The 24,825-nt window shown below is 36.5% G+C and overlaps 4 protein-coding genes across 6 annotated transcripts; 2 read left to right on the top strand and 2 right to left on the bottom strand.

The window, feature by feature from the left end:
• The first annotated feature begins 1,787 nt into the window (after positions 1–1,787).
• Positions 1,788–4,487, top strand: LOC116115147 (carboxy-terminal domain RNA polymerase II polypeptide A small phosphatase 1-like). The gene is made up of 6 exons (XM_031401304.1): positions 1,788–2,157; positions 2,651–2,779; positions 2,875–2,995; positions 3,087–3,168; positions 3,719–3,872; positions 3,978–4,487. The coding sequence occupies exons 1-6, from the start codon at positions 1,831–1,833 to the stop codon at positions 4,110–4,112; spliced, it is 948 nt and encodes a 315-aa protein (XP_031257164.1). The 5' UTR covers positions 1,788–1,830; the 3' UTR covers positions 4,113–4,487.
• Positions 4,488–4,668: 181 nt separating this feature from the next.
• LOC116115167 lies at positions 4,669–20,375 on the bottom strand. Its single transcript, XM_031401330.1, has 34 exons — positions 20,001–20,375; positions 19,757–19,916; positions 19,438–19,530; positions 19,255–19,357; positions 18,960–19,128; positions 18,633–18,807; positions 17,851–17,979; positions 17,163–17,723; positions 16,435–17,043; positions 15,813–15,905; positions 15,630–15,732; positions 15,335–15,503; positions 15,008–15,182; positions 14,226–14,354; positions 13,538–14,098; positions 12,810–13,418; positions 11,896–11,964; positions 11,408–11,555; positions 11,101–11,300; positions 10,813–10,860; positions 10,590–10,727; positions 9,736–9,900; positions 9,579–9,641; positions 9,387–9,494; positions 9,199–9,282; positions 9,072–9,119; positions 7,959–8,033; positions 7,215–7,310; positions 7,055–7,135; positions 6,894–6,965; positions 6,462–6,506; positions 6,293–6,376; positions 5,459–5,562; positions 4,669–5,319 (listed from the first exon to the last, which is right to left on the bottom strand). Exons 1-34 carry the CDS (start codon positions 20,216–20,218, stop codon positions 5,172–5,174), a joined length of 5,832 nt encoding a protein of 1,943 aa, XP_031257190.1. The 5' UTR covers positions 20,219–20,375; the 3' UTR covers positions 4,669–5,171.
• Positions 20,376–21,191: 816 nt separating this feature from the next.
• Positions 21,192–22,210, top strand: LOC116115197 (rhodanese-like domain-containing protein 10). Its single transcript, XM_031401356.1, has 2 exons — positions 21,192–21,737; positions 21,817–22,210. The coding sequence occupies exons 1-2, from the start codon at positions 21,280–21,282 to the stop codon at positions 22,016–22,018; spliced, it is 660 nt and encodes a 219-aa protein (XP_031257216.1). The 5' UTR covers positions 21,192–21,279; the 3' UTR covers positions 22,019–22,210.
• Positions 22,211–22,539: 329 nt separating this feature from the next.
• On the bottom strand, positions 22,540–24,090 carry LOC116115159 (probable pyridoxal 5'-phosphate synthase subunit PDX1). 3 transcript variants are annotated; one of them, XM_031401322.1, is made up of 2 exons: positions 22,986–24,090; positions 22,540–22,785 (listed from the first exon to the last, which is right to left on the bottom strand). In XM_031401322.1, the coding sequence occupies exon 1, from the start codon at positions 23,928–23,930 to the stop codon at positions 23,001–23,003; it is 930 nt and encodes a 309-aa protein (XP_031257182.1). In that variant the 5' UTR covers positions 23,931–24,090; the 3' UTR covers positions 22,540–22,785; positions 22,986–23,000. The 3 variants fall into 3 exon arrangements, with proteins under 3 accessions (XP_031257182.1, XP_031257181.1, XP_031257179.1); XM_031401321.1 differs by having other exon boundaries at positions 22,991–24,089; XM_031401319.1 differs by having other exon boundaries at positions 22,955–24,087.
• Positions 24,091–24,825: the final 735 nt, after the last annotated feature.

The raw sequence follows: 24,825 nt of genomic DNA, 5'->3' as shown, positions 1-24,825 counted from the left end.
TAAAGCTGGGTTCGGGCTCAGCCCATTGATTCTTGATCTATTATACCGGGCTTCTATACGTCTTGTTACTTACCAACTTTCGGGCTTACGACACGACACGACAAGACTAATGGCAAATTTTAATGTCATGCCTAATGTTTGATTTAAACTTAATACAGCCGCTTCAGTTTCAGCAATTTAATTTGATCTCTCCTAATTTTTTTTCAAAATTATCTCTTACATACCTTACGTCATGAGCTAGGTGCTCGCCAAACGTTAAAAAAGGACTAAAAGGTTGTCTACTACCTAAAAGATATTACATGTGATATTGTTTACCCACGAAATCAAGTGTCACGATCCATATTCCTTACCCAATCTCATTGGCCTTTATAAGAGTACCATTCAGACCCTCATAAGCCCAACATCCAACTGATTACCCCCCAACATTATCATTGGCTTATCCAACTCACATTTAGTTGATTCATTTGGTTTGTGGTAAGATGACATGACTTTAGATTACTTAGAAGTCTTGTGTTCAAGTCATATTGGAAGATTAGTTAAGGTACGCACAAACAATCTTGTGGGTAGACAACAATACTTTACGCGAGGTCTTATATTAATGAGATCTATTCACCCCTTATTGATTTAGGTATCATTCGTCGATTTGAATAACCCATTTTGTTGATTTGGACCACATGACGAAGAACCCAAACTCACCATTTTATTAATTTAGGTATCATTGGATGATTCAACTCACCTATTTGTTGATTTGGATAGCCCACGTGATGAGAACCCCTTTCTAACCCTTAGTTAATTTGCAGAGTTCACATAAAGAGAACTCCCTAAATAACAAACAATAATGCTAAATGTACAAATAAATCTTACAAAGATTTGTGTACAAACTAATGTGGAAAATGAATAGAAGAGTGAATATGATGAGTTTGACTTTTTGTACCCACTTTTCTATTTATTTTCTGCCACATCAGTTTGTACATAAATCTTTGTAAGAGTTGTTTGTATATGTAACATTACTCAATAATAAAACCCTCACATGATGAGAACCCCTTTACGTTTATTAATTTGGGTATCAGTAGCGGCCTGGGTTCGACTCACCGCTTTGTTAAATTGAAGAGCCCACATTATGAGAGCCCTTTGGAGAGCCCACATGATAAGAACCCGCAAATAATGAAACCCTCAAGAACCGCTTTGGACTAATCGGTTCGACTCACTCCTTTATTGATTTGAAGAGTCACATGAAATTGAATAAAGTAAGATATAATTGAAGATTCGAGATATCTAAAATGTACTCTTAGACATATGACCCAACTCAAACTCTTTTCAACCCTAATATTAAAAGGAATGTTACAAAAATAAAATTGGAATTATATATCATTTTATTATCTTAAATTTTCTTTTAAAAATCATATGATATTGTTTTCAATTATCATTAATAAATTGATATTTTTGTCATCTTCGTTGTTAAAAGTAAATCATAAAATGAAACTTGACACACCAAAATTAGTTTAGAATCATAAAATATTAGAATTCTATGTAGTATATATATTTTGTATGAGTTGATTGAGTGATTCTAAGAGCCGTTGATATTTGAATTCAACGTTAAATATACAGCATAGAATTGGGTTGCCAAAAGCAGTAGCCTCTACGTCACAATCTTGTAATAATAATAAACTATAGAAATAGAAATAGAGAAATATTCTCAGCCTTGTCTGGAGAGTAAAAAATAAAAACAAGAAAATAATTTCTCTTAGTCGAGGCACCAAAACCAATTAAAACGCACCATAACCATAACCAGAATAGATCCGACTCAGATTACTGATCATATTCATATTGATGGCGGAGATGGAGATGGGTCAGATCGAAGTATGTGTACCCCGGTCCGTACAAGTGTGGAGAGGATTAATTAATTGGGTCGCGTTTTTGTTTCAGATTTTTCTTCAGATCCTCAGAGGCACGCCTTCCTTTATCTCTTATATAGTAGGTCTTAGAAGTAGACACGTGTCACTTTTTGTTCCTTCTCCTTCTTTTAAGCCCTTGCCTGTCTTTGAAGTTGAACTCCCTGTTCAAGAGTCTTCAGTGGTCCCCACTCACGTGGCTGCCGTTCACGGTAGTGTCGGTGATGATGGTGGTGGTGACGAGCACGCAACCGAGAAGCTCACTGTAAGCTTTCTTTTTTTTTTTTTTTTTTTTTGTTCTCATTTGATATAAATTTTATTAGTTTTTGGTGTTAAATATATAGTGTATTACTCAGTTATATTCTTCAATATCGATGGCAGTTCTTTAAAGAAGAAAGGTGAACTTTTTGTTCGTATGATTATATGTGATTCCATATTTTGTTGAGTGATGATAGTAGCTTTTAGGTGATACTGAGGATCGTTGTGTGATGGATGTTTTAGTTTGTTGTTTTGATTAGAGTATCTGCACTCTAGGTGTATAATATTTGGTGTCAATATTGCCTGCAAAGCTTTAACTTCTGTGGGTTGTAGAAACTGAATCAGTTAGTTCTGCTTTGAGTGTTGGCTATTTATTTCAGGTGTTTTAAATTTAATAAGATTCAATTTAAGAAGATTTTAGTAATTAGTTAGTGTAAAGTTATATCTTGTGTATTATAAACTGCTGTATTGGGAGAGTAACAGGATTTATTGCCATGTAGGTGGTTCTTGACTTGGACGAGACTCTAGTGTGTGCATATGAGACATCTAGCTTGCCAGCCATTATTGGTACTCAAGCAACCGAAGCTGGGTTGAAGTGGTTTGAATTGGAATGCTTGTCTTCGGACAAGGTTTCTATCTCTACTTTATCCTCTATAGTTCCTGCTTGTACTTTTTATTTGGTAGTTACTTAATATGTGATCACTATTTTGTCCATGTTTTGAAGGAATATGATGGAAAACCAAGGATCAATTATGTTACTGTGTTTGAACGACCCGGTTTGCATGAGTTCTTAAAACAACTTCATGAGTTTGCAGATATTGTTCTCTTCACTGCTGGCCTTGAAGGTTTGATGTTTTTCAACAGTTTTATGATCTGTGTTTTGATTTGTTTCCTTTGTTATTCTTTTCATTTCGATTCTTCTGTTTCACCATGCAGGTTATGCTAGACCACTTGTTGATAAAATAGATGTGGAGAACCGATTTAGCCTTCGTCTTTATCGACCCTCAACTGTTAGCACGTAAGCATTGTTGCCAGTTACCTATAGAAAAGTATGTATATTTTTATTTATTATGTTTGTCCAAAGAAGGTTTGGGAGAGGCAAATGCTCCCAAGAAAACCTATTCTAGAGCCACTCAAATTTGACTTGTGATCCTGTAATGTGCTGGTAGGCATGGGGCACGATAATTAGTGAAAATATGACTTAACAGTTGGTGCATCACCAAGTAAAGTCAATCATTGATACATGGTGCTAGTGAGTGGATGGTGAATGCAAAATTTGCCTCGTGTTTAAACTTTGTTGTGAAAGTTTGCCTCATTTCTTATTGGACTGTAAGAGTGCATAAGTTATTGGTTCTTTTAAAAGTGCACTTTCTAGGCGTAAATTGACTATTACTGCTGATGGTTAACAAACAGTGAACTCTTTACTGCACTTCATAGTTAATACTCAAGTTTGATTGGCACTTATCTATGAAATTATAAAAAATTTTAATGTTCATGCGTTGTTCATTTGTTTAAACTAAATCCAAGATCAACTCATATTGAGAAAATTTTGTCGTTCTGAATTACAGAGAATACCGAGAACATGTGAAGGATCTGACCTGTTTAACTAAAGATCTCTGTCGAGTTGTAATTGTTGATAACAATCCCTTCAGTTTCTTGCTACAACCACTGAATGGAATACCATGCATTCCATTCTCCACTGGACAGCCATATGATGATCAGGTGGGTCAACATTTCCATTGCAAAAATAATTTTCTCAAGTTTTCATGATGAGTTGGCTAATGTCCATCCTTATTTCCCCTTTGTTCTGCTATTTGACTTATGTAGCTTTTGGAGGTCATTCTCCCACTCCTCAAGCATCTCTCTCTGCAGAAGGATGTTAGGCCTGTACTTTACGAGAGATTCCGAATGCCTGAGTGGTTTCAAATGCATGGAATACCTGCTGCTGGTTTGACAGTGTGAAAACAAATAAGTTATATTTGGAATAGCTATCATTCGTTGTTGGGCACCTGAGTAGATTGGCCTTATATGGCGGCATTTCAAGAGCAGATGTAGCCAGTTGTATATTATCATTATGTTTAAAGGTGCCATTGAGACTCAGATATGCTTGGTACAAGTAGCTGCAAGTGCCATTGCATCTCTGAGAATATATGTGTGCCGCCCCTTTGTGAAAATCCAGTGCTCTTAAATTCTTTTGTAATTAGGTGCACTCCCATCTTGTGTCAATAGTTATGAAAGGTTTCACAAATTGTTGTAAGAAGCTATCATGCTTGTCCCCATGACAACAATGCTGTATGAAATGCCAATGCTTTATTATTTCATTCTTGCAGCGGGAAATCTGTCGTTTTTCATGTTTCCTCTAGATGACTAATCGTTAAGACTAATCCCACTTTGTTTAACATGTCAAGACAGATCGTAGCATGTGTGCGCATCTCATATTATTCATACACAAAATTTAAATTAGTGGCGCCCCCAGTAAACGAAAACATGTATTAGTCTAGGTGATTCAGAGCCATGCTATGGCAATTTGCACATCTTCAAGTAAAATAAAACTAAAGAGCTCAGTTAAAGTGTAGAGTGTAGACATTGACATTTGACAAAAGCAGCTCGCAGCATTCTAAATTAGTTTCAAAACCACCTTGGTACATTTAACTTGAAATTCATTAGCATTTATTTCAACTTACAAAAATTCCACCTAGCCCTATTTTACATTTTCACCTTGTGTAATATGCTTTCCAAAATCTTCTGCATTGTCATTCTTTATAGCAGCAGCGGTAATTTGTTACAAAGGCATTCTGATGTGTATGACATAGATACAGTGCATCCTATAGCATATTTGCTGCTATCCATTTTCCCCCTCCTGCTTATGTACACAGCGAAAGATCGTCACTTAATAATCTTTGATTTGGCCCATTTGAAAACTAGGAAAATCGGATGGTTTAGCCAGAGCCACCTTGGTTGTCAACAACTGTACGATTTGAAGCATAATGTTACAGTCATCCAAATCATTTAATTGGCATGTCAACTAGCACTGGATGATTCTTCTTTAGATTTGTCTGTCATCGTCTCCTTCTCTGAGTTGTTTATATCTCCAGTCTGTCCCTGGCTTGTTTGTGCCTGACTTGAAGTCTGGGAATCTGAAGCAATTCCCAAAACGGCCAACACAGATCTAAATATGATACATACAAAATCCAACATCAACAATCATAAACTGGCAATGACAGATTTTGGAAGGAAGCAGAAAGAAGCTTTTCCAACCGAAAAAAGTAAAAGTCTTATGCTTCACAAGGAAACATGTTTTAACAGACCTTGGAAGTGAAGAGCGGATATTTAGTTGGCTTGCGTGAGCGATCAAAGGAGCCTTAAGTGCAGCTATTCTATTCAATGCATTTTCCAGCTGTGGTGGCGGTAGCTGGGGAAAATAACAATAACCTGTCAGGAACAGATAAAGAACAATTTTTGCTCCAAAATGCTCAAGTTAAATTAATGCAATAAAAAAGCATAGCCAAATTAGGTAAAAAAGCATAGCCAAATTAGGTAAACACAATTATATTAAACACAAGTAGAGCCAGGCACTGGGATGCATAAATTTAATCTCCATGCAAATAAGACGCCAAGGAATCACTTAAATGCATTAAATGTCTCATGCTATTTTCTGGAGTATTTGACAAAACCATCTTAACAAATCTTAGGGGGTTTTAAGAGTTACAATGGGAAGTTTGGGGGAATATGAGCAATTAGCACACAGCATGTTGTAGAGTTGAGGAAGCAAAATTTTTGGTTCACAATCTCAAGTAGATGTTCCTTAATCCTTATTAATTCTAGAGCTGGATGTATGCCCTGCCTCTTTCTATGACTCTCTCTCTCTTTAGTGTCTCGAACTGCAGAGATTAATTGTATTCCAATCTTATGGGTGCTTTTCTCTTATATCACTGGGTTTCTCTGGCTACAGTATGTTTGTTTTCTAAAATTGCAAATCCCAAGTAAATGCAGGAATTTGTGCAAACTCAGGAACAAATCACCTAAAGAGAAACAGAAGTAACGAGTGACTGATAAAATGTGAGTACAATTCGTATGTGCTTCCCAGAATTAATTACATAATAATATATAACTAATCACACTTTGAAAGAAAAACAATGCACCTGAAGCAACACATTGAATGACTGAGGCTGTGTCAGGTGTGCACATTTCAAGAACCCTACCCACAACTTTGGGTACTTCCATATCTGTAAAAGAGCATTTAGTGGATAAAAAATTAAGCCTAAGCCAAATTAAGATTTGCAACCAGCGAATTGAGATAAAACAGATCACCTGCTTGCTAATAAGACGAGAAAGGATCTCCATTACAAATTCCACCTACATTTCAAGAGATAAAATGTAGCTCATCAATATCTCATCTAAAAGATACTTAATTAGTGCATAGGCTAAGTTCATTTTTATCTTACATTAGTGGGAAAGCAGACAACTAAAAGCGGGAAACCTTAAAGGGACTCAAAATAATAATATATATAAAAAAAAAGAACTTGACTTCCTACAGGAGGCTTTCCCAACTAAATTTAGAAAATCCGTAACATTATTTAGCATTCTTAATGTTAACTTGCTCATCAGCTCAGAACTTCAGTTGTAAAATATCTGGAAGTTAAACATTTGACAAGAAATCAGAAACATTCTTGTCAACCAATCAATGGTTAGTACTGCTATCCCCTAAAAGTGTAAAATAAAATTTGCACCTAAATTTCTTACCAGTGCTGGAAAAGCACCAATAGCTTGCAATACTGTACGCATGAACAATAAGGGTAGAGGAATCTGCTCAACCTACAGGGCAGAAACTTGTCCATCAGATCTTCAGCTAGGGACAGCAGAAGTTCCCACATAGAACTTAAAAGACACAGGATGGTACAAACCAATTGATTCAAGACTTTTGCAAGAACTTGTTGGGTGAAGATCTGCCGTTGCTCAAAACAAGCATTACATGCATCTGTGACCTGATCACAGAATAATAGCATAAGTTATGCAGTTATGCAAAGCTGGCAAGGTTTTGAAAAGACTAAGAAAAATAAATGCCTTCTTCAAGGGAATTCCATCTCTGTCAGGATCAATTCCATGGATAGCTATCAACACTTCAGCTGGAGAGAGCTGCGCACCAGAATTAGATGACCCCTGAGTATCAAAGTTTCAAGTTAAAAAAACAATTAAAATAAGAGCAGACCATTCATCCTACAAGCATATTGAATATGTGCAATTTTTACAAATCAAATTTTATAGTCATTCAATATTAAATAAAGACAAGAAATCAATTATCTCAAGTGTTTTATCAAGCAAATAATTATTGTAAGAAAAATATCTACCCTATTGAGAGGTGCAATAACAATTGATATTCCAATACTGTCAGGAAACATGATCGTATGTATAAGGAACTTAAACCAGAGGTCATAGAGTAAATTTACTGATCAGGAATGATAAAATTTGAGGTGGGCTTGACTACTCACCCAATAAGGCCTTATTGAATGGGAGGATTACCCCCTCTTATAAATCAGTAGGCTTGAGCGTGCCTAGTTGGTGTGAGATTCCAACAAGGAAAAAAAAAAATAAAAAATAAAAAACAAGTGTAACTGCGACCGTAATAATATGCATATATTAGAGAAATGTCCGTGGGAAAAACTTTAGGAATGTACCAAAAAGGTCATCCTCTGAAAAATAATAACATACATATATATATATGTCGCTAGATAGGCAAATTCAAATGTAGCCACTTGAAGTATCCAGTGTCTATAATGTTTGCATTGAGAAACAAGGAAAGAAACATACCTGTAGTGTACGAGCAAGTACTGCCTGGAACTTGTCTAGAGGAAGATTGACAAGACGCGGAAATATCAGCAAGGCCTAAACACAACCAAGCTATTAGAATAATCTAATGTGAAAAAACCAAGGACAAAGCCAATAACAAAAATCTAAAATTCTATGTAAATTAAAGAATTTACTCCACATAAGCAAGAATGCATAAAATGAGTTGAACATAAAAGAGAGGACTCCACCCTGTTAGCAAACAAAATAATAATAATAATAATAATAAAAGACAAGGAAACCCATTTGATTGATAAGCATTAGTTGCTCATACCCAGAAAAAGTTGACATATTTATTGATTTTTCCCTATTTATTTGGAAAATTCCCAGACAAGTTCTTGTTACACGAAGGTTAATTATTGTTTAACAGTTCATAAGAGTTTTACATATCCATAGGGTTTGTGTCCTCAAGCAATTAAAATGCAAAACTTTCAATCGTATGAGTTTCCGGCAGATGATCTTCTCAAAATTCCATGATGATCAAATTCAGCCAATAAATCAGAAAGCGGAAATCAAGAGCTATCATTAAATATTTCATAAACTGATTTTCTAATTTATAATTGCATTTCACAAGATACCCAAAAGTTTCTAACGGCGAAGGACTTTCCTTCAAAATTTTGGAAACTGATCAGTTGATCACCTAATGTTACCAAACAGATGGTGGTCATTCAAGTATTGGAATGAACTTCACCAGAGAGGACCTAAGAGGCAACCCCAACGAGCCAAAACTCACAACTTTGTACGATTCAAGAGCTTTTAGTACTGTTATCAAAATATAACTTGAAAACCAATAAATCCGAAATATTTGAGAGGACAATCTCCATTCCTTCAATATCAAGGAGCCAAAACCAATGTTGCAAATAACTTGTGAGAAATTGTCGATAAAAAGTGTAAAAAAATTGAAAAATATATGAGACAAAATAACCCAATCATGCAAGATGTCAAAAAAGTAAAATATTGTGCGAGACATAATTAAGAATATAGAAATTTAAAAAGGTTGCTTCCATGCATGAACATCCGAGTGTTAACACTTGAAGAATAGAAGCAATTATATCCAAATATCTAAATGGGAAATACCTCCTCTCTCGGCAGGAATGGCAATACTGGAATTAGAATTTCTACATCCTGAAATCAACAAACTCAAGTATATATTAGCAAACCCAATTACTTGGTTCCAGTTAAAGAGAACACAACACATCTATACCTTTAATTTAGAATCATATAACTTCCTAATAGTGAAAATCAATTCTGGTGATGGAACTGTCCCATCTGTCAGTGTATGCAAAACCTGATGTAACAGGAGGGGTGGAGAAAGAAAAGACTTATCAGATAGAGTAACTTTAATCTTTTGCTTGATGTCAATAAATTACATAGGTGTTTATAAAACAAAACCTGCATCAGGAGGCTCTCACTTCCACTTGGAGGATCTGAAATAATTTCGAGTAGTCCAGATGATGAACCCATAGTACGAACCAGTATTGGGATATGACGTTGGACTGCCTGCACCATACAACTAATAAGAGAAAGCTCAGAAAAACAGCAAGAATTGTGACTCTCTTAATCAAATTCAAACAATTCACAGACCTGTTTGACAGCTGTTGATGCATCTTTGTAGATAACAAATATTTGGTGAAAAAGTGAGTGCTTCTGCCAGTCAATGAAACATTCAAACATTAATATTTTCAAAAGATAACTAAAATTAGGCCATTGAACAAATGAGGATTTAAAGCAGAGAGTAAACCTTTGTACACAGGGCAAAATAAAGCGACATGCATCGTTGGGCCTGGGGGATCGAAAGGGATGATGCACTCTGAGTTGTGCATGACTGATGAGTATCAGTGGAAATGTCTTTACCTAAGGCACCGACTGACACAAGATCATTTGATGGTTTCTCCAAATCAGAATCCTGTTCAAAAATGCAATTACAACAGCAAAGTAACTAGCTCAGTATCAATTCCCAACACTATTTATCCTTTGTATGCAGAGAACAAAAATGTCGGGGAGAGAGAGAGAGAGCAAAATCATAGAATATTTTAAAAAAAAGTTATTAAAGAGGTTACAATGAGGGCCTAGGTGATGCACCAAAAACTAAGACTTGTTATCTAATTTAGGTACTATTATATTTTTAGAATTTAGGCTATTAATTGCTTGAGTCAGACCAGGAAATAAACTAAAACATGATTCTCATCAGAGAGAGAGCAAAATCATAGAATTTTTTTTAAAAAGTTATTAAAGTGGTTACAATGAGGGCCTATGTGATGCACCAAAAACTAAGACTTGTTATCTAATTCAGGTACTATTATATTTTTAGAATTTAGGCTATTAATTGCTTGAGTCAGACTGGGAAATAACTAAAACATGATTCTCATCAAGTTAACCATTTCCATTTCTTAAACTTTTCAATTGAACCATGTCCAAGAACATATGTTTGATAACTTTCCAGTTTATTATTGATAGGATATGTAATTGCAAACAAACACAAACATTTAGTAGCTCCAATTTGAACAAAACTTAAATAGGACTATAAATAAAATTAAGTTGCAAAATTGAATTGGTCCAAAGTGAAAATCACATCATCAATGCTTAAAGCATTACCTTGAGTGCTTCAATAGTTGATCCATTGGCATCTGCTCTTTCTGAAGAATCGACATTTATTACAGAAAGCAAAATTTCCCGGGCAAAATCTTCTATTTGTTGAGCAATGGATGATAAAGGATAAAGCTTATTTGCCACCTGTAAGCAAACACATCCAAAATTATATTATAGATCATGCCAAGCAGCTAACCAATTTGTTACATAACAAGTTAGGCACAAGTACCAGTCGTATCGCCTTCATGCGCACTTCCTCCAAGTGATGAACTGCACTCTTTGAGGGGTAAAAGAGAAAAACAAAGTCAATTACAAGACAATTTAAGGACAAGAAGTTTAAAAAAGACAGGAACCGTGACTAAAAACAAGTAAAAAAATGTCTTAGTATCATGGTACAGCATCCTTTTTTTTCTTTCATTAGAATATCATAACAATGTCAATTATGAGGAACATGCATAGCAATTTGCAAGCAGACATCACTATAGTCATAACAAGGTTCAAGATAAGCAGAAAATACCTGCAAAGCAATTCTCAAGCAGACATCTCGCAAAGGAGGCCTCAGCAGGATTAGGCTCCATACAGCACTGAGACCTTGAGTAACTCGGTCTCCACTCTGTAAAAGGAACAGTGAGAATAGTGGTAAAGGTCCTCTTGTGTTCGTAAGATCTTTAAAGTGTTGACTGAAACCGTTTATCCCTTGAAGTGTTTCGTTAGATGAATTTCTAAACAGACTTCCACCTTTACTTAGAGCTTCACAAAGTCGGACGTAATTTTTTTTTTTTTTTTTTTAAAAAAAAAATTCCTAAGACTGTTTACCTTGCATTGATGAAATGAACACTGGAAAGCAATACATACCACAGTCAATAGGAATGTTTCATATACAGCAGAAGCAGTTGTAGAAGAAAAGAAGTCACGTTCCTCTTCTGCCTCTCCATATAATCTGTACAGTACACGCAATGTCAACTCTTGTCCCTGAAGACATTCAGTGATTGTTGTCAGCAACAATGCATCTCATACAAATCAAAGGGTGCAGAAGCAATAAGACTGTTTCTGAAATTCATGAAACAATAACTAGCAGAACAGACATCAGTAGACATAAAATTTTTAACAATCTAGGATTTTTAATTATCAAACATGTCAATGATTCTTTTGAACCATCAACCATCTGAGAAATAAAAATGATTTCTTCAAGCTAATGCACAATAGTCGTTTAGAAGACATTTTCTTAACTACTCAACCTCAAAAAGAAACATAGATATCCAGGACATCATAAATATCAGCACAAAAAAATAAAGCTTTAACGTACACTTACCTCATGATTCACATAATCTTCCAAGATGTGCTCCTGTAGTGGTTTCCATGGGTCCAACTCTGAGGGAAACTGAAAAAACATAAGATAAAAGAATCTATGATTACTAGTAAAACAATACTCTAATGTGAAGTAGTGAATAACTTTACAAATACTCTTCGTAGCAACAGATAAGACAACTTAGTATGATAAAAAAAAATTGGAAAAGCAGACACAGAATGTAATCAGAATTACATGCTAAGCAATTCATCCATAAACAACTTTACTGTGGCAAGAAGGAAATCTCATAATAGTTTCATCATTATATTTCACTCATACAAAGGAAAAAAAAGAAAGAATAAAACAGCAGCATGCACAGAGTTGATGGTGAAAGGTGAAAGCCGCTGTTAAACCCTAAACAATCACATAAATAAACATATGGAGAGCTAATCATGGGTAAATGCACCAGATATATCCTTCAAATCCAGTGTTTGATTGAATTATATTGAACAAGCTAAAAGAAAACTTATAACAAATCCTATAAACCCAAAATAAATAGAAGAAAACTTTAAGTTGATAGCAGCTATACTTTCTACATGCAGCATCAAACTTTAGTTCTAAGATACCATACTTAGCACATGGGTCAAACAATGTCGAATCTACCGTATTGAAAGCATTAGGATTCACAGGAAGTAGAATTTGTGATGTAACATAGTTTGCAAAATCAATTAGTTTTGTACAAATTTATGTTTACACATGAGAAAATAATACATCACTGCAGGTTTGAGAATGAAGGGGGTTTTCCTCCTATCTACTACATGAACAAAGAATACAGAAATAACATCATAGGGAACCAGCTCAACAAGCAATAAATATCAGGCACATAAAAAGCAACATTCGGAAAGGAAATAAAGATGCTTGAAAGCCAGAATATCTACCTCAACTCCTATATAAGCAAGTAAAGAAAAACGGATTTGTGAACCCCCAGCAACTGCTACTTGTTTATATGCCTCAAGAATGCGCATAAAAGCCAAGTTTTGTAATTGATCCTTTTGCTCATCAGCAAGGTCAACAACAGGTGCTGACATCTTGGGTAGGGCAAAAGGAGAAGACAAAGTGACAGAACTAGCTGTTGAGGCAATCAGACTGTTAGGATCCGTAGTAGCTGCTTTCGGACTAGTCTCTTCTGACCTAGACCTATCTGTTGAAACTGATGGCAAATCAAGCAGTGACCTCTCACCAGTTTCTTGCTCTTGACTGACATCTTCTATGTCTTTTGTGGCCAATAAGGAAGTAACAAAGGTCTCTGAAAAACCATCATTACAAGCAGAAGAATTCAGACCAGGTATATCACTCTCTAGACTTCCCACATCATGGTTATCAGAAGAAATGGATAAATCAGAATTCTCCTTTTTGGGCAAAACATCAGAAGAAGCCACTACACCAGTAGGTAAAGCTGCAACTTCAGCTTCGGGGGTAAAGCCATCGAATAAAACAGCACCATCAGCCACAGCCGGTGCAAGAAGTTCTTCCTCCCTCTGTGGTTTCTGCAATTTGAGTAAATATTTGCTTTATAGGTTAAAAAGAAACAAATTAAAAAGGATCAGACAAGTATTTTCTTTTTTCCTTTTAATTAGAAAAACAGAATCACTAAAATTCATTGTACCGCTGCATCATTGGCCATTGAATGTTGTTCATCAAGCAGTGAAGCTATCGGCAGGAAACTACTAGAAAGTGAAAGAACATCAGCCAAGAAAGATGCTGGATACTTGGCTCCAGTGTCACTGCCAAATATAGTCATTTCCAGTACTGATTCTTCATCTCCATCAGCTTGAGAGCAGTTGAGAGGAAGGTTACACATATTAGCCATCACTACCTCAGCTAGCAAGTCAGCCGAGATACTTGAAATAAGAATCTGTAAGGATCTAATGGCATTTTCACCTTGAGCAACCAAGACACCAAACATGGCAACAAGCTGCTGTACAGGTCCAGTATCACCATGTCCTTTGTTAGAGGCAGACCCAGTTGACGGAATTTGATCCTGAGACACAATAATATTCCTATTCAAAGCTTTACTTGATTCTTCTGAGACACTAAGTGTTGATCTGACACGTTTTCCAGACACTTCATTTTCTTCATCTGGATCACTGTTGTCGTCTGCTCCAGATCTCTTTCTTCCCAAGTTAGTGCGCACATCATCACAGGCCTGGATGGAGGGTTTCTCTTCCTTTAAAATATGAGATTATTAAGAAGTTCCAGACTTTCATTTCCAAACATCATTGTGCAGGTGCAAGTGAATGCATAAACATATAACCATATGCATATAGACTAACATTTACAAATAGAATAGGTACCTTAATAACTGGCAAATCATTTTTAATGTCTTCCACACTTCCATTAGCCTTGCAAACTTGACTTAGGGCTCGCTCTGCCAGCTCTCCAGCTTTCATCTCTTTCAGGGCATCAACTAGACGATCCCGCCACTACAGAAATCAAATTTGCATTACCAATCAGTATACTCAGTGCCAGTTTAATAGATAATGACACAAAAATTACTCAAGGAAACTGATAAGGAGCCAAATGAGACAGAAACTCTCTAAACCCATGAAACTTCTATCCAATTAATAAAATTAAATAAAGATATCTAAGCAAATTTAACCTCAAAATTATGAACTCATTTGCTATGCCTGCAGATGAAGCCGACTACCGTTAAATCTTTTGCATTTTTTAGAAACTAACCAATCATATTTAAGGGGAATGAGGAGGGATAATGTTATGTAAGGAGCACATAACCAAGACTATACATCTAAAGACTTAAATTACATTATCATAAGAATAAAACTTTAGTGATAATTGACTGTTACAATTTAGGAACACCAACAAAAAGGCATAAAGAATCTAGTGATCACATAATACATCTAAAGATCCAGATCCATTCTTTCAATCTATTTTACTGTACAGATCTATGACTGTCCACATGAAAACTCTGGAGACAAAAAATTCAGAATATTATTTATTCATGAAGTAGAAACACTTAAACATCAGTGAACCCAGAAGACTAGAGAATGACAATGAATTAAAATAAACTTCACCCATTCTGTTAAAAGATAATATATTTGAAGGGAACAAGAAATACCGGTGCAGCACCCGGGTGTGTACATTTCAAGCAGCTGAGGAGGGCATTTTTAAGAGCATGATGAGCACTAGAAAGATGCATTCCTTTGATGACAGAACTTGGAGGATCTAGAGCAAGTAAAACTGGCAAAATGCGTCCATAATATGCAGGCCTTTTCTTTGCAATTGCTGAAAGACTGAAAAGAAACATTAAAAAAAAAAGAGGGACTATTGCTTACATGTACTTGCCAGATTTGATTTTCTTCAAAATGAAGACAATGTGGCGTTTTACATAGCAAACAAATAGAATTGTAATTAAAAACGCATACAACTGGAATAGGCCACATACCTATTGATAAGAACAACAATCACTAAGCTACTGAGAGATTTTACTGTTGGGAACCTAAGCTGATCAAGCAATAATCCCAACTTCTCACCAGCCTCAATTGATAGATCTCCCATGTTCAGTACAGGATGGCCACCACGAAGCCAAGATATATTGAACTCCACAAGGTTTCCTACAATATAGTTGCCACACTGAATAAGCAAATACAAGTCATTTAAGATGGTAAATGACATATTAAAAAGGCATACTCATCTTTCCAATTAACAAAGTCTGAAAGGAAAAGAATGAAATGTATCACCTTCATCAGGAGAGGGTTTTAGAGAGCCGTTAGGATCAGGTGTGTACAGAAGTATAACTGCTTCGACAAACTTCAACGCTAGCAATCTTACCCCACCACTTCCCTGATTATTAATATGAAGTTGCAATAAATCAGACCACACACAAAATCCAGCTGTATAGTACCATCAAAATCATCACTTACCTGAAAAGCCATCAAATATATCTTCTCCTTGAACTTTAATATCCATGTCCATGATGATTCAACGGAATTGTCCAACTCACTCGAGTGCAGACCCTAAATTTACCCAAATCACATAAATAAACATATGGAGAGCTAATCATGGGTAAATGCACCAGATATATCCTTCAAATCCAGTGTTTGATTGAATTATATTGAACGAGCTAAAAGAAAACTTATAACAAATCCTATAAACCCAAAATAAATAGAAGAAAACTTTAAGTTGATAGCGGCTATATTCTACATGCAGCATCAAACTTTAGTTCTAAGATACCATACATAGCACATGGGTCAAACAATGTCGAATCTACCGTATTGCAAGCATTAGGATTCACAGGAAGTAGAATTTGTGATGTAACATAGTTTGCAAAATCTATTAGTTTTGTACAAATTTATGTTTACACATGAGAAAATAATACATCACTGCAGGTTTGAGAATGAAGGGGATTTTCCTCCTAACTACTACATGAACAAAGAATACAGAAATAACATCATAGGGAACCAACTCAACAAGCAATAAATATCAGGCACATAAAAAGCAACATTCGGAAAGGAAATAAAGATGCTTGAAAGCCAGAATATCTACCTCAACTCCTATATAAGCAAGTAAAGAAAAACGGATTTGTGAACCCCCAGCAACTGCTACTTGTTTATATGTCTTAAGAATGCGCATAAAAGCCAAGTTTTGTAATTGATCCTTTTGCTCATCAGCAAGGTCAACAACAGGTGCTGACATCTTGGGTAGGGCAAAAGGAGAAGACAAAGTGACAGAAGTAGCTGTTGAGGCAATCAGACTGTTAGGATCCGTAGTAGCTGCTTTCGGACTAGTCTCTTCTGACCTAGACCTATCTGTTGAAACTGATGGCAAATCAAGCAGTGACCTCTCACCAGTTTCTTGCTCTTGACTGACATCTTCTATGTCTTTTGTGGCCAATAAGGAAGTAACAAAGGTCTCTGAAAAACCATCATTACAAGCAGAAGAATTCAGACCAGGTATATCACTCTCTAGACTTCCCACATCATGGTTATCAGAAGAAATGGATAAATCAGAATTCTCCTTTTTGGGCAAAACATCAGAAGAAGCCACTACACCAGTAGGTAAAGCTGCAACTTCAGCTTCGGGGGTAAAGCCATCGAATAAAACAGCACCATCAGCCACAGCCGGTGCAAGAAGTTCTTCCTCCCTCTGTGGTTTCTGCAATTTGAGTAAATATTTGCTTTATAGGTTAAAAAGAAACAAATTAAAAAGGATCAGACAAGTATTTTCTTTTTTCCTTTTAATTAGAAAAACAGAATCACTAAAATTCATTGTACCGCTGCATCATTGGCCATTGAATGTTGTTCATCAAGCAGTGAAGCTATCGGCAGGAAACTACTAGAAAGTGAAAGAACATCAGCCAAGAAAGATGCTGGATACTTGGCTCCAGTGTCACTGCCAAATATAGTCATTTCCAGTACTGATTCTTCATCTCCATCAGCTTGAGAGCAGTTGAGAGGAAGGTTACACATATTAGCCATCACTACCTCAGCTAGCAAGTCAGCCGAGATACTTGAAATAAGAATCTGTAAGGATCTAATGGCATTTTCACCTTGAGCAACCAAGACACCAAACATGGCAACAAGCTGCTGTACAGGTCCAGTATCACCATGTCCTTTGTTAGAGGCAGACCCAGTTGACGGAATTTGATCCTGAGACACAATAATATTCCTATTCAAAGCTTTACTTGATTCTTCTGAGACACTAAGTGTTGATCTGACACGTTTTCCAGACACTTCATTTTCTTCATCTGGATCACTGTTGTCGTCTGCTCCAGATCTCTTTCTTCCCAAGTTAGTGCGCACATCATCACAGGCCTGGATGGAGGGTTTCTCTTCCTTTAAAATATGAGATTATTAAGAAGTTCCAGACTTTCATTTCCAAACATCATTGTGCAGGTGCAAGTGAATGCATAAACATATAACCATATGCATATAGACTAACATTTACAAATAGAATAGGTACCTTAATAACTGGCAAATCATTTTTAATGTCTTCCACACTTCCATTAGCCTTGCAAACTTGACTTAGGGCTCGCTCTGCCAGCTCTCCAGCTTTCATCTCTTTCAGGGCATCAACTAGACGATCCCGCCACTACAGAAATCAAATTTGCATTACCAATCAGTATACTCAGTGCCAGTTTAATAGATAATGACACAAAAATTACTCAAGGAAACTGATAAGGAGCCAAATGAGACAGAAACTCTCTAAACCCATGAAACTTCTATCCAATTAATAAAATTAAATAAAGATATCTAAGCAAATTTAACCTCAAAATTATGAACTCATTTGCTATGCCTGCAGATGAAGCCGACTACCGTTAAATCTTTTGCATTTTTTAGAAACTAACCAATCATATTTAAGGGGAATGAGGAGGGATAATGTTATGTAAGGAGCACATAACCAAGACTATACATCTAAAGACTTAAATTACATTATCATAAGAATAAAACTTTAGTGATAATTGACTGTTACAATTTAGGAACACCAACAAAAAGGCATAAAGAATCTAGTGATCACATAATACATCTAAAGATCCAGATCCATTCTTTCAATCTATTTTACTGTACAGATCTATGACTGTCCACATGAAAACTCTGGAGACAAAAAATTCAGAATATTATTTATTCATGAAGTAGAAACACTTAAACATCAGTGAACCCAGAAGACTAGAGAATGACAATGAATTAAAATAAACTTCACCCATTCTGTTAAAAGATAATATATTTGAAGGGAACAAGAAATACCGGTGCAGCACCCGGGTGTGTACATTTCAAGCAGCTGAGGAGGGCATTTTTAAGAGCATGATGAGCACTAGAAAGATGCATTCCTTTGATGACAGAACTTGGAGGATCTAGAGCAAGTAAAACTGGCAAAATGCGTCCATAATATGCAGGCCTTTTCTTTGCAATTGCTGAAAGACTGAAAAGAAACATTAAAAAAAAAAGAGGGACTATTGCTTACATGTACTTGCCAGATTTGATTTTCTTCAAAATGAAGACAATGTGGCGTTTTACATAGCAAACAAATAGAATTGTAATTAAAAACGCATACAACTGGAATAGGCCACATACCTATTGATAAGAACAACAATCACTAAGCTACTGAGAGATTTTACTGTTGGGAACCTAAGCTGATCAAGCAATAATCCCAACTTCTCACCAGCCTCAATTGATAGATCTCCCATGTTCAGTACAGGATGGCCACCACGAAGCCAAGATATATTGAACTCCACAAGGTTTCCTACAATATAGTTGCCACACTGAATAAGCAAATACAAGTCATTTAAGATGGTAAATGACATATTAAAAAGGCATACTCATCTTTCCAATTAACAAAGTCTGAAAGGAAAAGAATGAAATGTATCACCTTCATCAGGAGAGGGTTTTAGAGAGCCGTTAGGATCAGGTGTGTACAGAAGTATAACTGCTTCGACAAACTTCAACGCTAGCAATCTTACCCCACCACTTCCCTGATTATTAATATGAAGTTGCAATAAATCAGACCACACACAAAATCCAGCTGTATAGTACCATCAAAATCATCACTTACCTGAAAAGCCATCAAATATATCTTCTCCTTGAACTTTAATATCCATGTCCATGATGATTCAACGGAATTGTCCAACTCACTCGAGTGCAGACCCTAAATTTACCCAAAAAAAAAAAAAAAAAAAATTGTACAATATCATATACTAATTAGATGAAGATAATAATGTAAACTCAAAACTCCAACATGCTTCACAATAATTAACAGCTATAGTTTGACTGTCTTTCTTACAGTTCAGCTAAATGCAATGATACTATAGCAATTAAATGATACAATAATCAACTTAAAAAGTCCGAAATAATAAATTAAAAATGAAAGCAACCTGAATTGCAAGTTTTACAAGGGTAGAACGAAATAGATCAAGTCCACAAGTAATAGCTTGTCGAGCTACAGCTGGAGCAGAATCGTCAAGAACACTGATAAGTACAGGCATAATTTCGGGTAAAAACTGCACATGTTTTAATCCAACTTCACCAATAATCCTATAAATAACAAAAAAAAAAAAAAAAAAAATTAGAACTTAATTTAATGTGTTTCAATCAGGGGAAGATTGAGGTGAAGCGTACTCAGTGACAAACTTGCGAACCGGAGCAAAGGAATCGGATTGAAGGTCGAAGATACGAGGGAGAATTTCTGAGATAACAATGACATTTTCTTCTTCGATCAAATCTTGCTTTAAACGACGCAAGTATTCGAGTTTTAATGGTATGTCCATGGCTGCCTTGGTCGAGAATACTAAACTCGCGTATGTTTCTCTCGAGCTCGAATTCGTCATTCCCACCATAATTGTTGTAAATCAAAAACTCTAGTTGTCTAGTTTTCAGCTTCGTATCATCGGAGATTGAAGAGGAGATTTTGTCGCTAGGGCTCAGTAACTTCAATTAGCTTCGGTATAACGTACGGCAGTTACCGGTTAAGGGCGTTTTTGGTTAAAAAAAAAACATTGGGTTACATTCAAGTGATCAAATTTCTTTAACTATCAATTTTTCAAATTTAAAGAGACATGGTGCGTACATGATACACAGTACATACGTATACGAATGAAAATTCTCTAGTAATTCTTTAATTTTGTAATTACTAACCTTTAAAAAATATATAAATTTTAATGAAAATTGTCTTGATACAATTATATTAACATTGTATTTAAATATCGTTGGATTGATTGAAATGCTATTTTATTTATATTAATTCATCTTTGATTAAGCACGTTGATTAATAAACTATAAGAATTAGTTAATAATTCTTTAATTTTGCAATTACTGACCTTTTAAAAATATTTTTCCATGCCAAAATGCAATCGTTTTTTCTTAAAGGAATACATAAAAGAAAATCTCTTGTAAATTAATTTATTAAGAACATATGAACACTGAGATAATTGGAAATCTTAATTGCATTATATCACATATTTGCTTCATCAATGTTACAGCTTAAGTTGCAATGGACATATGGACTTTAGAAAAGGACATGCTTTAAGTACCAAAAATCCACTTATTTTGAGTTTAATCATTTGTTCAATTTTTTCCCCTCTATTTACGTTTTACCTATTTAATTTCAAATATTGAAATGTTATTCAATTTTACAAGCCATAAAAGTAGAATTGAAATTTTGATTATTAACTAAATACTCTTGACTCTTGCATTTGCCCAAGAGGTTTTGAAAGAAATATTAACTAAATCGAATATTGAATTATGAGATGACCTATTCAAAATATATGAAACCAAAGGGTTTAGAAAAATATCAAAAAAGACAAGGGGACTTTGGAGAGAAATACACCAAAATAAGTTTAGTTCCGGTGCCTGGGGTTGAGCAGTTGAGGATAAGAGAGAGAGAGAGAGAGAGAGAGAGATGGCAATTCAACTGAACCACCTCTACGCATCAACTTGGCAGCATGGGCAACACACAAAGCAATTCCTCTTCACCTCCACAAAAACAAGACCACTTCAAATTAGTGCAGTTATGCCCAGCAATGCGAAACTGCTAATACAGTCCGGTGTGGTCCGGCCTATATCGCCAAAGGAAGCAGTCCCGGCCATGAAGTCTGAAGGATTTGTACTCTTGGACATAAGGCCCGAGTGGGAGAGAGAAAAAGCACGAGTTTCGGGATCACTGCATGTACCACTCTTCGTTGAAGACAAAGACTATAGTCCCATTACTCTTTTGAAGAAGTGGGTTCATTTTGGGTACATTGGGTTATGGACTGGCCAAAATTTCACCATGTTTAATCCTGATTTTGTTCAGCAGGTGGAGCAAGCAGTTCCTGATAAGGATACTAAGCTTCTTGTAGCATGTGGTGAAGGGCTAAGGTGAGGATATTATTTCTTTAAAAGCAAGTTTTGGTACATTGGTTTTGTGTTAATCTGTGTTTGGTATGCATGATATTAGGTCGATAATGGCAACTTCAAAGTTACATGAAGGAGGATACAAGAACTTGGGATGGTTGGCTGGAGGGTTTAACCGTGCTGCTGAAGATGATTTCCCAGGAGTTGAAGGGAAAGAAAAACTGCAATATGCTACAATTGGGGGTGTATCGTACTACTTTCTACAATTGCTGTTGCTTCTTCAAGGCGTGGGTAAGAGTAATTGATTAGCTCTTCTGTGTGAGAGTAATTAGAATCCCCTCTGTTACAATGTCAACTAATGTGTTAAGAGTAATTTGAATAACCTATGTTTCAAAATATTTTTGTAAAGTTTATGTTGTTGGTTAATTATGAACACGATGTGATAAAACAAACTTATCTATCCGGTTCTCATGGATGTATATCGTTGAGAAACCCAACACCAGTTTTGTTACATTTACAGGTAAAATTTAAGTTGACAATTTCCGGACCCAAGGCCACGCAACGTCACAGCCCCCCGTTAAACGCCTTTTCATCTGCAGAAAATTACAAACGCTTGTTTTATTTTTAAAAAACTTGCATTCAACATTCTCTATCACAGAATGCATTCCATCTGCATAAATTACAAACTGTTTATAAAAAAAAAACTAGCATGCATCATTCTCTATCACCGTTAAAACTTGGTAAGTTCAATCTCAACATCCTCCGACAATATAAAACATCCACATATCAACAAACATAATTCATCACATGCATGTTAATCAACATGGGCACTTGAAAAGTTAAACTAATATTATTTTCTTCAAAGCAAACTGTTGACAGGCCCTAATCCTCCATCATACTGAAGTTCAAAATTCAAGGAAATGCAGAATAAAGAACCATAAAAAAGAACAGCTAAGTCAAATATTATACACAAAGTACATCTCACTGGATGTAAACTACATTTAAATGGTTTGCAGAAGACAAAGGATCCTGCACCGATCTTCAGCTGAATTCCCCAGGTTGAAAAGTCTGCCTGAAAAATGATTAAGCTTTAATTTGACAACATAGAAAACAGTTACAAGAAAATAAAAATTGGAAAAAAAACAGCTTAATAGCACTTCAAGATGAGCAATTATTCTAATTTCATTCAATTGGATATATTTTACCAAATTGGCTGCTATTCTTGATATAAAATAAAATACCTGTTGGCTATCATCTCAGTATTCTTCATACCTCACCTCTTTTCTTTTATTCGGATCGACTGGCGAACCTCTCAACCTTCTCATCCTTCAAATTGAGCCCCACCATGGCTTCACCCAACCCGCAACTCACCTCCGCCACCACCTCCGGGTCACTATAATGCGTCACAGCCCGTACAATAGCCTGGGCCCGCTTCACAGGGTCTCCACTCTTGAACACACCGGACCCAACAAAAACCCCGTCACAACCAAGCTGCATCATCAGCGCCGCGTCCGCCGGCGTCGCCACCCCGCCGGCCGCGAATTGCACCACCGGCAACCTTCCCAACTGCTTCGTCTGCATCACCAAATCGTACGGCGCCGCAATCTTTTTCGCGAAAGTGAACACCTCATCATCGTCCATGTTCCTCAAAACCCTAATATCACCCATCACGGACCGCACATGCGTAACGGCTTCGACAACATTCCCGGTACCAGCCTCGCCCTTGGTCCGTATCATCGCCGCACCTTCGCGAATCCGCCGCAGGGCCTCGCCTAAGTTCCGGCAACCGCAAACGAAGGGAATCCGAAAGTTGTGTTTGTTAATGTGGTTCTCTTCGTCGGCCGGAGTTAAAACTTCACTTTCGTCCACGTAATCAATCCCTATGGCTTCTAGAATTTGAGCCTCAACAAAGTGGCCTATACGGGCCTTGGCCATGACGGGGATTGTAACGGACTGTTTGATTTCTTTAATAAGTTGTGGGTCTGACATGCGAGCCACGCCGCCTTGCGCGCGAATATCGGCAGGGACACGCTCAAGAGCCATGACGGCACAAGCGCCAGCTTCTTCGGCGATACGTGCTTGCTCGGGAGTAACGACGTCCATTATGACGCCGCCACGGAGCATCTGGGCGAGACCTACTTTGACGGAGAAAGGAGATTTCTTGGTCTCCGTCAGTGCGCCGTTACCGTAGACAGCTACCACTCCGGTTCCTGCCATTTTTTACGGTGGAATAAAGAGAGAAATTAGCTAATGAGAGTTTTGACAGAGAGAGGCGGCGATAGAGAAGAGAGGTGGCGAGGTGTATAAATAGAGAAGCGTTGTTTTTGAATGGTTGTAGTGCGAGTAAGAAAGTGGGACCAAAGAGATCTGGTTTAAGTAGAGTTGAGAGTATTTTGATCGGACGGTTGAGAGAGAGGCTGTTAAGTTGTTTGATACGATTGATTAGAGGCCACGCGATCTTGGTATGCGGAGCCTCGGGTACCGGAAATAGTCTACGTGGGGACTCACGTTTCCATTCGTAATCGTGTTGTTGTGCTGGTTCCAGAAATACTGTGTATAGAACAGTGCCTAATGTAACAAATTCCACATTGAAAGCATATTGGGGAGGTTTTAGTTTATAAATAAGGGGAGTCCTTCTATCTAATAGATTAGTCTTTTGGGTGTAAAACTCCTAGTCTGTGACAAGTGGTATCAGAGCAGACCCAATCTGTCTTTCGATGTCCTGCCAAGCGCCCATGCAGGGGTGTCCACGTGTGATTATGGATCCACACGAGAGTGAAGTGAACGGGTAGATAGGGGGCCCTATCTGTGACGAGGGCATCACAGGATTGGATGAGAGAGAATGTAACAAATCCCATATTGAAAGCGTATTAGGGAGGTCTTGGGCTTATAAATGAGGGGAGTCCCTCTACTTAATAGGTTAACCTTTTGGGTGTGAAACTCCTAGTCCGTGACACTAAACCTAACTCGAAAAAGAATATATTATTTTAATGTCAGAGACGAGTCAGACCAAAAAAAGCAAAAAGTTGAATTAATTAATTTTCTGAAACCGTATTCGTTTGATTAGATTTTGATGATTACTTATTATGAAATGAAATATATAGGCCACATT

Source organism: Pistacia vera, unplaced genomic scaffold (assembly GCF_008641045.1).
Source record: "Pistacia vera cultivar Batoury unplaced genomic scaffold, PisVer_v2 Contig732, whole genome shotgun sequence".
NCBI lineage: Eukaryota > Viridiplantae > Streptophyta > Magnoliopsida > Sapindales > Anacardiaceae > Pistacia > Pistacia vera.
The sequence above is the reverse complement of the archived record's forward strand: the minus strand, read 5'-3'. Positions and strand labels throughout refer to the sequence as shown.

Bases quoted from the DNA above. Each gene is read 5' to 3' on its own strand.
- LOC116115159 (XM_031401322.1), bottom strand. From the start codon at position 23,930: ATGGCAGGAACCGGAGTGGTAGCTGTCTACGGTAACGGCGCACTGACG.
- LOC116115147 (XM_031401304.1), top strand. From the start codon at position 1,831: ATGGCGGAGATGGAGATGGGTCAGATCGAAGTATGTGTACCCCGGTCC. The intron at 2,780-2,874 runs GTTTCTATCTCT...CATGTTTTGAAG, and splicing joins AATGCTTGTCTTCGGACAAG to GAATATGATGGAAAACCAAG. The intron at 2,996-3,086 runs GTTTGATGTTTT...TTCACCATGCAG, and splicing joins CTTCACTGCTGGCCTTGAAG to GTTATGCTAGACCACTTGTT.
- LOC116115197 (XM_031401356.1), top strand. From the start codon at position 21,280: ATGGCAATTCAACTGAACCACCTCTACGCATCAACTTGGCAGCATGGG. The intron at 21,738-21,816 runs GTGAGGATATTA...GCATGATATTAG, and splicing joins GCATGTGGTGAAGGGCTAAG to GTCGATAATGGCAACTTCAA.
- LOC116115167 (XM_031401330.1), bottom strand. From the start codon at position 20,218: ATGGTGGGAATGACGAATTCGAGCTCGAGAGAAACATACGCGAGTTTA. The intron at 19,129-19,254 runs GTGATACATTTC...ACTATATTGTAG, and splicing joins AAAACCCTCTCCTGATGAAG to GAAACCTTGTGGAGTTCAAT. The intron at 11,301-11,407 runs AATGCAAGGTAA...TGTTTAGAAATT, and splicing joins TTTCCAGTGTTCATTTCATC to CATCTAACGAAACACTTCAA.